The sequence below is a fragment of the Notamacropus eugenii genome, chromosome 3 (genome assembly GCF_028372415.1).
Source record: "Notamacropus eugenii isolate mMacEug1 chromosome 3, mMacEug1.pri_v2, whole genome shotgun sequence".
In the NCBI taxonomy this organism is placed as follows: domain Eukaryota; kingdom Metazoa; phylum Chordata; class Mammalia; order Diprotodontia; family Macropodidae; genus Notamacropus; species Notamacropus eugenii.
In genome coordinates, this window is record NC_092874.1 from 209,436,100 (window position 1) to 209,453,144 (window position 17,045).

General features: G+C 37.9%; 1 protein-coding gene across 1 annotated transcript in view; it reads right to left on the minus strand.

Annotated features, from left to right (window-relative positions):
• ASB13 (ankyrin repeat and SOCS box containing 13) overlaps window positions 1–8,887 on the minus strand; it is a 34,326-nt gene extending 25,439 nt beyond the window's left edge. Inside the window, exons 1-2 of the mRNA XM_072654219.1 lie at window positions 8,599–8,887; window positions 1,205–1,392 (exon numbers count right to left, since the gene is read on the minus strand). Coding sequence (XP_072510320.1) covers window positions 1,205–1,392; window positions 8,599–8,872 — 462 coding nt within the window. The 5' untranslated portion in view covers window positions 8,873–8,887. The remainder of the gene's footprint in view (window positions 1–1,204; window positions 1,393–8,598) is intronic.
• Window positions 8,888–17,045: the final 8,158 nt, after the last annotated feature.

A 17,045-nucleotide genomic window follows, 5' to 3' on the forward strand; every position in this document is an offset into this window, starting at 1 on the left:
GACTACCTCCAGGAGTCTTCTTTTCTCAAAGTTAAACATGCCCAGTTCCTTGTACCAATTTTCACATGACATAGACTCAAGGTCCTTCCCTGTATCTGGATGTCCTCTCTGCATACTTTTCAGCTTATGCACTGTTCTCCTTAAACTATGGTTTCCAGAACTGACAATGATACTTCAGATGACATCTGATGTGGGCAAAGTACAGGGGGACTATCACCTTCCTATTTCTGAAAGCTATGCCCCATCTTAATACAGCTCAAGATTTCATTTCATTTTTTGGCTGCCACATCACACTGCTGACTCACATTTTTCAGAATAAGTAATATCTATTTATATAGTTCTCCCATTTTGCACTTGTGAAATTGGATTTTTTTATACCCAAGTGCAAGACTTTAAATTTATCTCTACTGAAAATCATCTGATAACATCAGGTTCATTGCTCTTGTCTGTCAAAATTGTTCTGACTGTGACATCCATCACATTAGCTATCCCTCTGAGCTTTGTGTCATTTGCAAATGAGAGGAGTAAACCATCTATGCCTTTATCCTAGTAATTGATAAAAATGTCAAAATACCAGGGCAAGCATGAAACACGAAGGTATTCCAATGGAGACATCCTGCCATGCTGACATGGAGACATTAACAACTACTTCAAGTCTAACCATACAACCAGTTCCAATTAATCTGACAGTACTGTCATCTAATCCATATCTTTCCATCTTCTCCACAAGAATGTTTTATCAAAAACTTTGCTAAAATACAAATAAGCTATATCCACAGCATTCCCCTCCTTTATTTATCTATTAGAAACACTGTTAAAAAAGGAAATGTGGTTAGTTTGTCCTTGATTATACTGTATCCTTTCTCAAAGAGGTCAGTACAAAACTCACAGTGTTCCTTTTCTACCCTAAACCCTTAAACAAATATATCAGTATCTCCTTAAACATCTCTTTCTCCCAGTTCATCAACATCTTCAATTCTCATAACTATTCCTTCATTTCAACTAAGCTACCCACATAGGTGATCAAGAAAGACAACACAGAAGGTGGCACATGAGTTGAACATTGAAGGAAACTAAAAATTCAAAAAAGAGCTAGTATCCAAAGCATCACTTTCTCAGAAATAGGTTGCATAGCCCAGAATGAACCACTGTACTGCAGATTCACGCTTCCCTATAAAAATATCCCCATACAAAGATGACCAACCTGGGCTCCAGCAGCCAGCAGAAGTTTCACACATTGTGTCTGACCCTGAAGACTAGCCTCGTGCAGAGGTGTGATAGAGTCCACAGTGGCCAAGTTGACACAAGCACCATTCTCAATCAGTTCCTGAAGTTGCGAGATTTCACCCTGTTGGGCAGCTTCATGAACAGGTGTCCTATCTACCCAGAAACCTAGGAAGAAAAAGAGAGCCCTTAAATATTGCCACACAACTTTAATGAAGCTCAAAACCTTCTTTTCTTCACACACAACCACATCTCTTCTATTTTTCATACAACAGGTATATTTGCTCTCATTTTAGAGATAAGAAAATTGCACTCTTAGAAAGGAAAGCAGAATTTATTTTTGATTTCTAATGCCATGATCACTACTATGTACTGCCCATACAATCTGTTTTGCAAAATGCTGTGTTTTTTTAAGGGAGAGACCAGCACAGAAAGAGAGAATGTAAAGTGGAAATGGTACAAGCATTTATTAGGTACAAGTATTTATTAGCAGTGCCAGACACTGCTAGGTGCTGGAAACAGAAAATACAAAAAGGAAATACTATTTGTCCTCAAGAAGCTTACATTCTAGAAGAGGAAGGGAGACAATATGTACATATAAAAGCAAAATACATGCAAAATGTAGAACCCCAAGAAAGTCAATGACAAAAAGAAAGGCTCCATTTATACCAAAATATTTATAGATGAACTTCTCAGGATAACAGAGAATTGGAAATAAAGTAAATGGCCATCAAGTGAAAAATGGCTAAACAAACGAAGGTACATGAATGTAACAGAATACTGCTGTGATATAAGAAAAGTTAAACATGATGAATACAGAGAAGCATGAAAAGATTTAGATGAACTGATACAAAGAGAACTAAGAGGAATGAAAAGCACTCTAACAATGTAAGGCTCTGCAAGTTACTAGCTGCTAGTTCCAACAGCCTTATTTCTCATTACTGCCTCTGCAAATACTTTACATTCCAATCAAATGAATTAATCACACTCAATCAAATTAATTTCCTTAATCTCAATTCTACAAGTCTCTACCCATCCCTGAAGGATGCCTACCATGCCTAGAACATCCTCCTTCCACATCTATGCCTATTAAAATCTTTCTCATAATTCAAAGATCTATTACTCCAGAAAGATCCATTTCTCCTCAGAATCTCCAGGCTAAAAGTGACTATTCCTTCCTCAAAGTCTTAGAAATGTTAAAATATCCCTCCACACTTTCTTTCTTTCAGGGAGTCTAATAATAAAATGACTTTACTATATCTGTAAGTGGTTCTGAAATGAGCATTCAATGATATTATTAGGATATGATAGAAACAAACAGAAAAAATACCTTGTTCCTCTATACAATAACTTATTCATTGTAAGCAATAAGTAAATAAAATGCTTTTGAAAGCTCTTATTGATAGGATTACAGAAATTCCCAGGAATTATAAAATGTTGTTCTACAGAAGTCAATTTCATTAGCAACAGTAAGAATGGTCAAACTGCCCTTATTCTGCTTAAACTTCAATCTAATTTCACTTTTCTCCCTTCCTAAAGAGCCATATAGTTAATTAAGTGCCTACAATATACCAGGAATTATATGGGGGGTTCAGAGAGCATTAGCACCTTTGGTGTCCACCTGGCACTCAACTCTCACCTATGCCTGCAAAGCATGAAAAGCAGCCACACCCCAGTAAAACTGACTCAGCAGATAGGCTAAACCAGGCTGATAGTCTCAAATCTGTTGGTGAGTTAGGGTGATATCTACCCCAAGTATGTGAAGACTTCCCCTGGTGGAATGAGAGGATAAAAACTATTTGTTTCAATGGCCATAAAGGCAGCGGAAGCAGGCGCTGTGAAGCGCTGAGAGCTTGGTCAGATATCGAGGATGCTAACGTCAGCCATTGCATTCTGGGCCATCATCAGTCATCTTGACTTTTGTCTTGGCACTGGGCTTTGATGACTCTGGAAAAGAAAGTGAGGCTGACAACTTTGTGTGACTCTACCTCAATTAAATCCAATTCACACAAAATCAAAAGATTGAAAAACAGAAAAAGATGTGACATCTGAAACATAAAAACATAATATTTAAAAATTGACCTGGAAAACAGGTCAAGGAAAAGGTAATTTAAGAATCACTGCATTCTCTGAAAACCATTATTTTTTAAAAATCTAGACACTATATTTTTAAAAAATCATTAAGGAAAACTATCCAGATCTATTAGAGGGCAAAGTGAAGAGACAAAGGAGTTACTAAGTATGTCTAGAAATGAATCCTGACAGAAAAAGTGCCAGAAAAGTCTCAGACAACAGCCAGAGCTCCCACATCAAAGAAAAAACACTCTGAGCAGCCAGAAAGAAAATGTGGCAGTTTCTATTAAAATCAAAAGATCTTAGAATGCAATATTCCAACAGACAAAAGAAATGGGTTAAAAACCTGAGATAATATTTCAAAGCTGAGTATAATCGTAAAGGGAGAAAAATGGAACTTTAATGGAATAGAGAACTTCCAAGCATTTCTGCTGACAAGACCAGAGCTTATTTAGGCACTCTGAAATACAAAAATAAGAATCCAAAGAAATCCAGAAAAGATACATTTATTTGAGCAACTGAAGAAGCTGTATGATGATGTCTATTTTCAAAACTTTGGTGTCTTTTTCTTTTCATTTAACAAGCACTTTTTCCCTTCCTCCTACCTCCCCGAACTGTACAAAAATAAAATAAAATAAGCCCTCATTATAATAACAAACATGCATAATCAAACAAATTCCCACATTGACCAAGGCCAAAAATATATGTCTTGTCTTGTGTCCTTATTCCATCACTCCTCTGTCAGGAAGTAGGAAGAACACTTCATCTTTGGTCCTCTGGAATTGTGGTTTGTCATTGCATTTATTTACTCTGAAGATCTGAAGAGCGAAGGAAAAAGGGTATGGAACCTGTTTTTATACAAACATGGAGAAAGGGATAGGTGCACATTGAGAAATCTTACTCTTATCTAAATTGGACAAAAAAAATGTTGAACACACAGTTTGGTGAAGAAATACATCAGACTCAACAGAGAAACAAGGTAGGGCAAGGATAAAAACAGGAAGGAAATAGGAACAATCACAAGCAAACAAACTCTGTGATACTGATTAAAAGATTAAAAGAGGGGAGAAAAAGTAAAGAGGTAGAATCTATGAGGGTACCTTAGATTGCACCATAAGAAATTTTTTTTAAAAGGGATAATTTCAGAGACTCCTGGGTAACAGGAATTGATGCATCATGAAGTAAAAAGAACCAAGAGAACAATTTTTACAAGAACATCAACACTAAAGAAAAACAACTTTGAAAGATTTAACAACAATGATCAACTAGAGGGCCTTTCATGAAGCATGCTACCTACCTCATGACAAAGAAGTGATGATGGGCACAAGATACAGAGACATACTCTTTTGTACAGATTCCTTTTGCTTGACTATACTAATTCATTACAAGGATTTGCTTTTTCTCTTTCTTTCTCTGAGTTTTTAATGGGGGGAGGGTTAAGGCAGAGAGAAATTGATGCCAAAAAAGAGGGCCACCAGAACATGGTTTAAAATGCAAAGAAAGAGAAAGAAGTTCAGAAAGAAGTGCTCACAAAGGAACACTATTGAAAGTTATATGTAGAATTTATTTTATATATATATATATATATATATATATATATATATATATATATATATATATATATATACATACACATGTATACTACATATATATTGAATTAACCAGTATGAAATGAAAAGTCACAATTTCATAAAGAATTGTCTTTTGGGATTCTGCTTTTTGTATGGAAATATTCCTTTTTGGTGTTTAAGTTCAGAATAAAACAATGCTTCAAAAAAGCATAATAGGTGCCAAGTAAAGGTTCGGTGCATGGATCTTTTCTTTTCTGCTTCACAGATGACTGGCCTCCCAACCTTTTAAACAGTCACTCATCATAAACAAGTAATAATTTGTGTTAGGTAGGATCACAGATCCATCAAAATGTCTAGAAATGTTCAAGAATAGGTGTTCTCAACCTTTTTTTGTGTTATGCATCCCTTTGATGGACTGATAAAATCTATGGTCCCCTTCTAATGGGTCCCCTTCGTTCTTTAAAGACTTGGTCTCTCTATCACATACAAGCCCAGAAGCACAACAGCCACTCCTAAGTTCAATCCTATTGCTAGTCAGCAAGGAAGCCTCCATTTCTGACCTGGGCTGGTCCACTTCCTTAGGTAGCCTGGCACACAGTAGGTACTTGATAAATGTTTACTGACTGATGAATTGACCTGGTAGCCCTTAACTCACAGAAATAGTCAGGTGGCAAGGTAGATAGATGGAACTGGAGTCAGCAAAACCCAAGTTCAAATTTACTCCCAGACACTTACTAGATAAATGACTCTGAGCAACTCACTTAAACTCTATTTGCCTCAGTTTCCTAAAGTAGAAAATGGAGATAATAATTACACCTACCACTCATGGTTGCTATGAGCATGCAATAATATTTGTAAAGTACTTGGCAAATCTTAAAAAGTTATTTTTACAGATAAAATAAAATAAAAATTTTTATAAATACAATGCTGGTTGTTATATGGTACCAGATTTTGTACAGATATATCCAATCAGTTTTTAGCCTTGCTGTAGCTGAGAACTGAGCTCAAGTGATCCACCTTCTAAGAAGGGGATTACAGATATGAACTACCATGCCCATACAGAATAATGTTTTAAATGCATAAAATAGAATACATAGGACTAAATATTTTTTTAAATTTAAATAGTTTCCATGTCTACAGTATACTTGTATGAAGATCTCCATCAGGCTGCATAGATACTATATGATTTATGGAAAATGAGACCAGAATGTCATAAGCGAAGAAGTCATCTATGGGTTTGTGATATGTACTAGTAGAAAGAGGATCCAAATCAGTATGATCCCTGATACTTCAAAATACCAAGAAAAGAACATTTATCTTATTTACCTCCAAGCGGCCCAGAGGGTTGGCTATATTTCTAGCACTTGTTGACAAGGCTAGAATGTCATTGTTTTATCTTGTCACAGACTATAGGGTTTAAAAATGCTCCTAAACTGCTCACAGGATGCAGTTGAGATATATGAAGCACTTAAAACAATTTAAACGATGGGGATTACTATATCCCACACAATCTGAAGATTTAGTATGATAAATGAATATTCCTCAACCTGTCCAAAACTGAATTATCTTTTCCCTCCAAAAGCCTCCTCTCTTCCTAACTTCCATATTATTGTCAAGAGTACCACCATCCTTCCAGTCATCCATCCATCCTTAAGATCTAGGAGTCATCCTCATTCTCTCTCACCTTTCATATCCAATCAATTGCCAAGTGTTACCAAATCTACCTTCCCAATATTTCTTGTAATATACCTCATTTTCTCCTCTGACACTGCCACCACCCTGATGCAGGTCCTTATCACCTTACACTTGGACTATTGCAAGAGAATGTCAATAGGACTTCCTGACTTAAGTGTCTCCCCAATCCAGTCCATCCTCCACTCAGCTGTCAAAGTGATCTTCCTAAAGTATAGGTTTGACCATTTCATCTCTCAAATAATTAACTCCAGTGGTTCTATATCAATTCCAGGACCAAATATAAAATTCTACATAGTTTTTAAAGCTTTCCTAAACTGATCCCTTTCCGGTCTTCTTACACCTTACAACCTTCTACAGACTCTACAGATCCAGTGACACTAGTCTCCTGTCAATTTTTTGAACAAAGACATTCCAATTCTCAGTTCCAGGCATCCTGGCTTCTCTGACTGCTTTCAAGTCTCAGCTAAAGTCCCAACTTCTGCAAAAGCCCTTTCCCCATCCACCTTAATGTTAGTGCCTTCCCTGTGACATTATCTCCAATTTATCCCAAATATATCTTGTTTTGTACATAGATGTTGGCAAGTCATCTCCTCTGTTAGACTACAAGCTTCTTAAAAGCAGGGACTGGTTTTTGTCTTTCTTTGTATTCCCAGGGCTTAGCACATTGTCCGGCACATAACAGACACTTATTTATAAAACCTACTAAATGTCTGCTGACTTGGCAATATGTGCCAGAATTATTACTCTGAACTGCCCACGTATTGTTTATTCATTACTACTGTGCATAAAAACACATTGTTCAGCATTATTTTTTCCTGAGTTAAATACAGTTATCAGCCTAACTACCTGCTGGAGTTTGAGGATGTCAGCTGAGTGCTGCAGAGGCTGGGGGGGAGGTGAGAAGGAGTTGCATCAAGTACCAGTGGGAAAGCATGAAACTCTCAAGAATAAAGTGAATATTAAACTTCACGAATTCAGAATACTTTCATCCAGTCCTTTAGTGAGAAAAGGTGGAAGTAATAAAAATATGATTGAATATGATGCTAAACATTTAATCTTTTAAAAAAATTATGTATTTTAACTTCAATTGTACTTGTATAAAAATACTTTCTCAGAGGGATTACGTTCACTTGTTTGGTTGAATATTACCCATAAGCAGGTGCTTATTAAATAGTAAATCACATTTATATAATGTTAAGGTTCATAAAGCCTTTCCTCAGAAGAGCCCACTGAGATATGTAATGCAAGTATTATTTCAATTTTACAGATCAATTTTACAGAGGCTACTCTTAAGAAATTAGGTGAGTGGCACTTGATCCAGTAGTATTACAAGATCCAAACCTAGGTCTTCCGACTTTCAGTTCTCCTATTACACCATGCTTCCTCCTTCAAGAACGAACACCCCTTTATCCAGAGAGGTGCCTGCTCTAAGATTATTTGGAGATCCAACACATGGCAAAAGATATTCAATATAATAATCCTGAACAAGAACTGAAGCGCAACCCCACCTGAAGGCGGTTCCCTTTAGCAGGCGAATCCAAATAATAACAAGAGCATTTGCGCAGCGCTTTAAGGTCTGCAGATCCCTTCCCAAACCCTGATCCATTCGAAGCTGTTCACAACACCGCGAGGTTAGCGCTGCTAGCTCCAGGTCACAGGCTGACAATCGTACTGCGGGGCCCACCCCAGGCCTGCAGCGCAGGGAACACCGAGGGCGTGTTTCAGCATCCTCTCCCCGTCCCCGACTCCGCAAACCCCACGGCTTTCCAGCCACCCTCCGGCCCCGCCCCCTCCACCCGGCATCTGGCTTCAGGTTAGCCGCTCTTCCCACACGCAAAGGGGCCACCAGCTCCGCGGGGGCCGCGGGGACCTCCGAGGACGAATGGAAGGAGAAGTCTGACCCGAGCACGCAGCTGGGCAGGTGACGGAACCCTGGCGAGCTCAGCCCCTGCAGCCCGACGACGCGCTCTCCCAGCCCCGGAGCGAACGCAGCCGGCTTCCCCGCTCAGCCTCTGTCCGCCGCCGCCGCACTCACCAATTTCTCCCGAGGAGCCGTCCTCATTCCGCTGCTCCATCTTGCTCACAGGCTGTCCTACCTTGCTGCTTTTCTCTTCGTCGCCACCCGGCACCTGCGCAGGATGGGCGGGGGACGCGAGGAGGACGTCGCTGGGGACGCGCGCCGGCAATGCGGTGGGACCGATGGAGTGCCTATCGCCGAGCTCTGAATCCGGGGGCCATCTCGGGTAAAGGTCGCTCCCGGTGCCCGCTGGGATTTGTAGTTTTCCCACCTTGGACCCGTGCCCTTCCATTTTAGCTCTAGTTGGATAGAGACTGCAAACTTGAATGAGCCACTGCCTCCTAGTGGTTGAATCTGAATGTCGAATTTTGGTGCTTTGCTGGTTGAAAAAAAAGGGGGGGACTCTCAATTTATGTCCTCAGAGAATGTGTATCTATAACTGTCACCCACTAATGCATAATCTGGCTAAGAAAGGGCGTGGAGGGGTTTGCATTGATGGGAAAAGGGAAGCCTTTTATGTATATAATATATATTTAAATATACTATCTATATATATACATATTTTTAAATTTTATAGCACTTTGAAAGCTCCTGCAATTTTTAGTGGAGGAGGAGGAGGCGGCTTCTTTCATTCTGTACCCGAGAAGCATTTATTCACTATTTACTTTGCAATGAGTTGCTGTCAATGACCCCGGAGTCTTAGATTTCTCCTCACGAAGGAAATACTTCGAGGCACTGCATTTTAGAAGGAACATTAACAAACCAGGATGCGTCAATTGCAGAATAAGCATGTTCCTGCGTAAAGATCTGTTCTCATCGCATAGACATAGGAGGCTACCCAGTTTTGATACCTATCATATGAGGAAAAGCTTAAAGAACTGAATTTAGCCCTAAGAAGAAAAGGCTAACTGAAGAGGAGACACAATAGCTGTCTTCAAGTCCTTGAAAGGCTATCAATGGAGATGTTATGGGGCTCTATGGACTCTATGGGGTTCAGAGGACATTACTAACTAAAATTATAAATAAGCTCCATTTAAGTAAAAACTTCCTAAGAGTTAAAACTGTCTGAAAAATGAATGAAAAATTTAAAAATGCTTTGAGATAAATCAGTCAGTTAGATGATCATGTCAGGGATGTCGGAGAACAAATTCATGTTCTTTCATTCATTCATTTAACAAGCAATCATTAGTCACACACAGGAAAAACAAAAAGTCTAAAACAAACTGCCTGGGTACCCAAGAAGCTTACATTCTACTGGGGAGAAAACACGTAGAAGTAAACACAATTTTCTTTTTCCTTTTACTTGACCCTTGAATTCCTCAGTATAGGGAAATTTTAATAATTAATTTCCTATACCCTCTACTAATGCTGAACAGCTGCTGTTCAGGGTCACATGTCTGAGATGAGACTTGAACTCAGGTTTTCCTGATCCTTCGGTCAACTTGCTCTGTCTATTAATATTCTGCCACGCTACTTCTTAAATAATACATACATATATCTACACACATGTACACAGACATGCGTACATATATGCTGTGTGGTGTGTTATATGTATGTGTATGTACATATATTGTGTGTTTCCAAGATATATGTGTGTTATATATGTGTATGTGTATGTACATATACATATGTGTATTTACAAAGTAGCTCCAAAGTAATTTGGAAGTGGATGGGAGGGGATGATGGGCATTAGCAACTGGAGAAAATGGAAAATTCCCAGAGTAAGGGCTAGTCTAGATGACTTAGTTTTATGATCATAAATGCTATTTCTAATCCATTTAACATTTCAAAAGGAAATGCTTTGTAAACCTTAAGACACTATATTAGAGATGGAGAGTTTTATAATGCATTATCTTATCAACATTTCCAGCCTCTTAACAAGGATGCCTTGTTCCTAAATTAGTCCTTGCAGGAAAACAAAATTATCATGTAAATAAGCCTTTAAGAGAAATAGCTGGCAAGGCTCAAAAGGTTTAACTTTAGAAAAGCTTACAAGATAAGTGCTGCCATATAATTAGACTCTTTACCCATTTAGACCTATACAGAACCATTTTCATGTATATGCACTGTGCTAGTTATTGGTGACAGAGGCAAAAAAAAAAAATCCTTGCCCTCAGGCAGCTTACATTCTTCTAAGGGAAAAATATCCAAACAGAAATACTTTTTTTTTTTTACACCTGATCTGTGTTTTCATCGGTATAGGGAGCTCCTGATGAGGAACTCTTGCCAATACTGGCTAGCACTTGCTCTAAAATTTAAATCTGTAAAAAAGTTGCCATTTGAGCTTAATATGAAATCTAAAATTTAACCAATCTACAAAGAAGGAACGATGAGGAGAGTAGTAATATAGCCATCTGATAAACGTAACAATGAACTCGGAAGCAGATTAGTACCCATGCTTATCTCATAGATATAGGAGGCTAGTCAGTAGTAATTGATCACATCAAAAGAATCATTTGTAGCATAAATTAGTCAGTTTATCTTTTCCTTTGAGGGGAATATATAATATGAGAATTGTTTTGGTCCACATTATTTTTTACCTTTTTCTTCCTTTCTTTCCTTTTTATTTGGTCTTCATTAATTTTGCTCTTCCTCTTGTTGTATAAAAGTATACTTAAAGCACAGGATAAGTTTTGAAAATTGAATTATTTATTGCTAGAGATGTGAGGCAGAGAAGATCAGCTGTGATAGCAATCCATTAAATTAGATATATACTGTGTCTTATTAACAGGTATTAAGCATATGGCCAACTCTCCAGATTTACTGGCAGATCTGAGAGAAGAGGAATTTTGGAACATGTGGCAAGTGGGTCTTCCTCCCTAGGGGTTTCCATAAGGGATGATGGAGGATGAGGATCCCCTCATCCTACTAACACATTGGTTGTGAGCATATATAACAGTGAATGTATGTGGCTAGCTTAAGCGAACCTCAGCTTAGGGGCCCATGGTTGCTTCTTTTATTTTGTGTTCCTTCCCTGAATATAGGTGTTTAAACAGTGATCCAGAGATGGACATAACTATCTAAGTTCAAGAAATCTAGAGCTCCTGGGTCCCTTAGATGGAACTGACTAGCAGCAGGATGAGGGCTATTCAACTATACACCTCTTCAAGGAGATCATGAAAGCCATGAGTCCTGGCTCTGCTTGTCAGAAGATAAAGACTATTTCAGAGTTCAGAAACAATTTAGAATGGAAGTGAAATGTGGAATGCTGTTTCAGCAGTACCCCTAAATTGCTGTAAGTTCTAACCTAATAGTAGTTTATAAGTTACTGCTGCTTGTTTTAGACTATATAAATGTGTGCTCTTGAGTATCTTGTATTAAGCATTTTTTTTTCTATGAAGGAAATCACTTTCCTATATCTGAATTACATCATATGTTGAATACTTTTCTGCTCTTTCCTTCTTAAGGAGAAGCTGTACATGAGCCAAACTTTAAGTTTTAAGGATTCTCCTCAAAGTTCTAGAGTAGGGCATAAAGATCCAGGGAGTTTGAGAAATATAGCTTGACTCCTCTCTATAGAACTAGGTTTCCTCTAAGGCATAATGAAGGTCAAGAAAATTTAGGAGTTTTAGGAGTTTAAGCAATGGTACGCTGATAAATGTCGGTGAAAGCTGGTAAACCAATTCTCCAAGACAAAAAAAAGTACACATGACCCACTTCCATAGGTTCCCAAAGTGGGAGATACAGCCACCTGGGGAACACTGGAACGATCCAGGGGTGTGTGTGTGTAGAGTTCTAGAAATAAAAGGTGCAGCTTAGTAGTGTCAATAAACAATTACAGCTTCATGAAACTTACATGAAAACTAGTTTTATCACAAGAGCATGCATGTGGAACTCAAAGAATTCACAATCCACACAGAAGTTTGAATATTTGTAACGATATAACAAAGGAAGGAGGAGGAAACAAAAATGTCCTTCTAAAGGGACATGGTATGGTAGGGCAAAAGGTACAGTAAAAATGGGAAAAGGAAAAAGCCCAAGGAATTTGCCAAGGTAATAGCAAAAGCAACATTCTTTTCCCTTGTGAACTGTTAGACCATGACGATATCGTGGTTGGCTTATCTACAAGGGTCCCAGCTGCACAAACAGTTTCTTAGCCTAATGCAGACTGATTGATGCCTGTCTTGACTCCCAAGGACACAGAAGGAGTCCAGCTTGGGATACAAATAGCACATTATGTCAGCTCAGGGCTTCATCCTTGACACATTCATGGTCTCCTGCATATCAGTGCTTCTGATAAATGTGGTGAATCAAAAAGACAAGTTCAGGGGACATCTTAACATTCCTTTACAGGAGAGAGAGGAAAAAAGAGAGCTCCCCAGACCTTCCTGGGCTCAACAGCAGATTGTGCACTGTATGTTCATGTTATTTTCCCTGATAGAATATAAGACCCTTGAGAATAGGGATTGTTTCATCCTTTGTATTTGTATCCAGAGTGCCTGGCATAAAATAGATAAATATTCGTTGATTGATGGATTGATTGAGAGTAGGTGGGTCTCCATTCTGGAGAACATTTTGGAACTATGTCCAAAGGGCTATAAACTTGTGCATACCATTTGACCCACCAATACCACTACTAAGTCTTTACATGTACAAAAATATTGACAGCAGCTCTTTTCTGGTGGCAAAGAACTGGAAATTAAAGAGATGCCCATCAGTTGAGGTGTGGATGAACAAGTTGTGGTATATAATTGGGATGGAATACTATTGTACTATAAAAAATGACAAGGGAGATGGTTTCAGAAAAACCTGGTAAGACTTGAATGAACTGATAACAAAGTAAAATGTAATGGCCATCAACGGTGAAAGACTTAGCTGCTCTAATCAACAGATCCAAGACAATTCCAAAGGACACATGATGAAAAATGCTGTCTACTACTGGAAAGAGAACTAATGAAGATACTTTCTGAAACATACTTTTTTCACTTTATTTTTCTTGTTTTGTTTTGGCAACATGGCTAATATGAAAATATGTTTTTACCTTGATCCATATGTATAACTGGTATCATATCACTTACCTTCTCGATGGATTGTAGAGGGGCTAGAAGAAGGGAGAGAATTTGGAACTCAAAATTTTTAAAAATAAACAAGTACATGTACACATATATGTATATATGCATGTATGTATATATGTACATAACACATAGATATAAAACTGGGAAAATAACCAAGAAGAAAATGCATAAATTGCAAAAAATTATAATTTTTGAAGAACAAGCAAGTAGAAGAAAGCATTCAATAAGGTGCTAGTCAACTATGTCTAAAGCTGTTTATCAAGGAAGGGAAAAATATTTTGATGAAAGGTGAAAAAAAGGTAACTGAATTTGGTGATTAGGACTTTTGGGTGAAAAGTGTTAGTAAAGTGATGGAAATGGAAACCTAGTTGGAAGTGAGAGGTTGAGGAGAGACTAGATATAGAAAAGTGAAGGTATGGGCTATCTATAGTTGTTTTTCAAACTTTCCAAATAAAAAGGGAAAACGAATGTGAGTTTAGAGTGTATTTGTTGCTCTAGAAATGGGGAATGGATGGCACTTTTTAGGCAAACTGGAAAGGTAGCAAAGGTGGTAAAATCTCCTTGTTGTCAAAGAGATTTTAAACATATGGGAGAAAAATTCCCTCCTGTTTTGCCAGTCTTTTTACGACTTACTCTTCCCCAGATACACTGCAATCCAGTGACAATGACCTCCTTGCTGATCCTTACACAAGATTCTCTATCTCTTAACACCTTGCATTTTCACTGGCCATCCCTTATGCTTGGAATTCTCTTCTCTTTACCAAATTCTAGCTTTTTTGGCTTCCTTAGTCTCAGCTAAAATCCCACTTTCTACAAGAGGGCTTTCCTGATCCCTCTTAATGCTAGAGTCTTCCCCCTGTTGATTATCTCTAATTATATACATGTGTATGTATATATATATATGTATGTATGCATATACACACATATATAAATATATGTGTGTATATATGCATATATTACATACAATACATATTACACATATATATTATATATGTTTTTTTCATGTTGTCTCCCCCATTACATTATGAACTCTGAGAGGAGAGACTATTTTTTACCTTTTTTTTCAACTCCCCGGCACTTAGCACATTGCTTGGTATGTAGTGGATGATTAATAAATACTTGTTAAATGACGACTGACTGGTTGGACTCAGTACCTACATAAGGCTATAGAGAATAGAATTAAGTAGAGGACATTGACTTTAGTGAGTTATAAAAGTATTGGTATCCATAGGTAAATCACTGTCTCCATGTTACATCTGGAAGCTAGGACACTTGAACATGTAAGCTTATTACTGATGTGGGTTTGTTTTCGCTTGTTCCCTTTAGGATAATATAATTTCCCTGTTTATACTCTTTATATTTGAATGTTTTGCTTTGTCTGAGAGCGTGATGGCAACTCCTGGGTTTGTTTGTTTTTTAAAATATGTTTTTAAGAGTAGCTAGTTCTGTCCTTGGTGCTTATGTTGATTTCTTCTACTTACTGCATTAAATTGACACATGGTCCTATGACCTTGGGACCAGAAGCTAGACCAATGAGCAAAGGATCAGAATAAGAAAGCAATCTCTTTAGAAAGCTACTCTATGATAGCTATAGCACAGGAAATCCAGGCTTTTTATGGGTGCCTAAAGGGCACAATAGAAAAGAAACTAATGTTAATCATAAGCTTATATGTTCCAAGTGCCCTAGCATCCAAATTAATAAAGGAAACATCTCTAGAGTTTAGCCCAAGTCTTCCCCAAACCCACAAGAAGCTGCCTGAGCTCAGTGAAAGAAAACAGACTGGAAACTGGGGGTGGAGAAAGAGAAGTCAGTTAATTGAGGCCTTCCCAACTTAAGTCAAATAGAGACTGGAGTCATTCTAGGCTCAATAGCCCTGTAACCTAGCCCCAGTCTAGCCTAGTGACCAGCTTTGGGTCAATCCAAGAAGAGTTTAGATGGCATCAACGATCAGAACTCAGGTTTGGGAGTAAGGCTCTGGACAAAATGGGAAGTATTGGAAGAGCCTCCAAGGCCAGCAACCGAGGGGAAAGGATCCCAGGCAGGGCTCAACACAGATAGAGTTCTCAAAGACCTATAACAAGAGGGAGCTCCCAGGAAGGATCCAGAACTGGAGTCTCTTGAAGAAACAAGCTAGTTTGACTATATGAAGAACCAGGACCAGGCAGCCCCTGAATGCATAATTAAAGTTCAGAACCTTCCTAAGGAACAAGCCAAATAAAACTCTGAATACCTTAAGGAAATATCTTGGTTTGAATGACTCTGCAATTCCAGATAAAGGTGTAAAGGGAGAAAAAAGGCCTGCCAACAGAAACTTCAGGAATATCCGGAAGAAACAAAAACAAGAAATATAAAATGAAAATATCAGGAAGAAAGACTAGCAAGGAAAATGAACATCTTAGAGCGGAGAGCAGAAACCTTCACTCAAGAAATGAATGTCTTTTTTTCACATGACTGATGTGGAAATATATTTAACATGATTGTACATGTATCATCTATATCAGATTGCCTGCTGTCTTGGAGGGGGCATGGATGAGGGTGAGGGAGAAAAATTTGGAATTCAATATCTTATTAAAAATGAAAGTTGAAAATTATCTTTACATGTAATTGGAAAAAATAAAACACTTAAGTGGAGAGGGGAAAGAAAAAAAAAGAAATGAATACCCTGAAAATTAGAATCAGTCAAGAAAAAAACAATTTAATAAGATAACAAGACATAGCAAAATAAAACCAACAGATTAAAAAAGAAAACAGAATGAAATATAAGAAATAGTGTTTCAGAAAATAACCTGAAAAATCTGTCAAGGAGAAACAAATGAAGAATTATGATTGGAAAAAAAGGATGGATACCATATTTCAGGAAATTATAATTGATAATTACCCAGAACTCTTAGAATCAGAGAGCAAAGTAAAAATAGAATGAATCTATTTGTCACACCCTGAAAGAAACCCTAAAATAAGAACTCCCAGGAATATCATGGCCAAAATCTAGACCTTCTAGGTCAAAGAAAAAATTTCTATAAGCAGCCAAAAGAAAATAATCAAATACCAAAGAACTTTCATTGTCATAGTGAACAAGCCCAGTGCACCTACATGGAAAGTCCCCCAATTTTATTTTTGTGTTTCTGGACCATTCACTCTCAGCATAAACAAGTGACCATCTTATTTACCACTTAGTCAGTGGAGATGCCCCATGCTTCACCCATAGTTTGTGACTCCCCTGATAAAATGTCCTTTTGGCCTTCAAGAGCAAGATCTATCACTCAATGTGATTCTGTATTTTGCCATGCCTCTTTTGCGTATTGGGCAAGCATAATCAATGTATTCATCCATACTTTTGTATAGGTGACATTGGAATATGATTTCTAATAGAGGGGTCCTATAGTAGTTCTCAAACTTTAACGTTCATTACTTGTTTACCAGCTATGGAGCTCACTTGTGTAACCATAAGA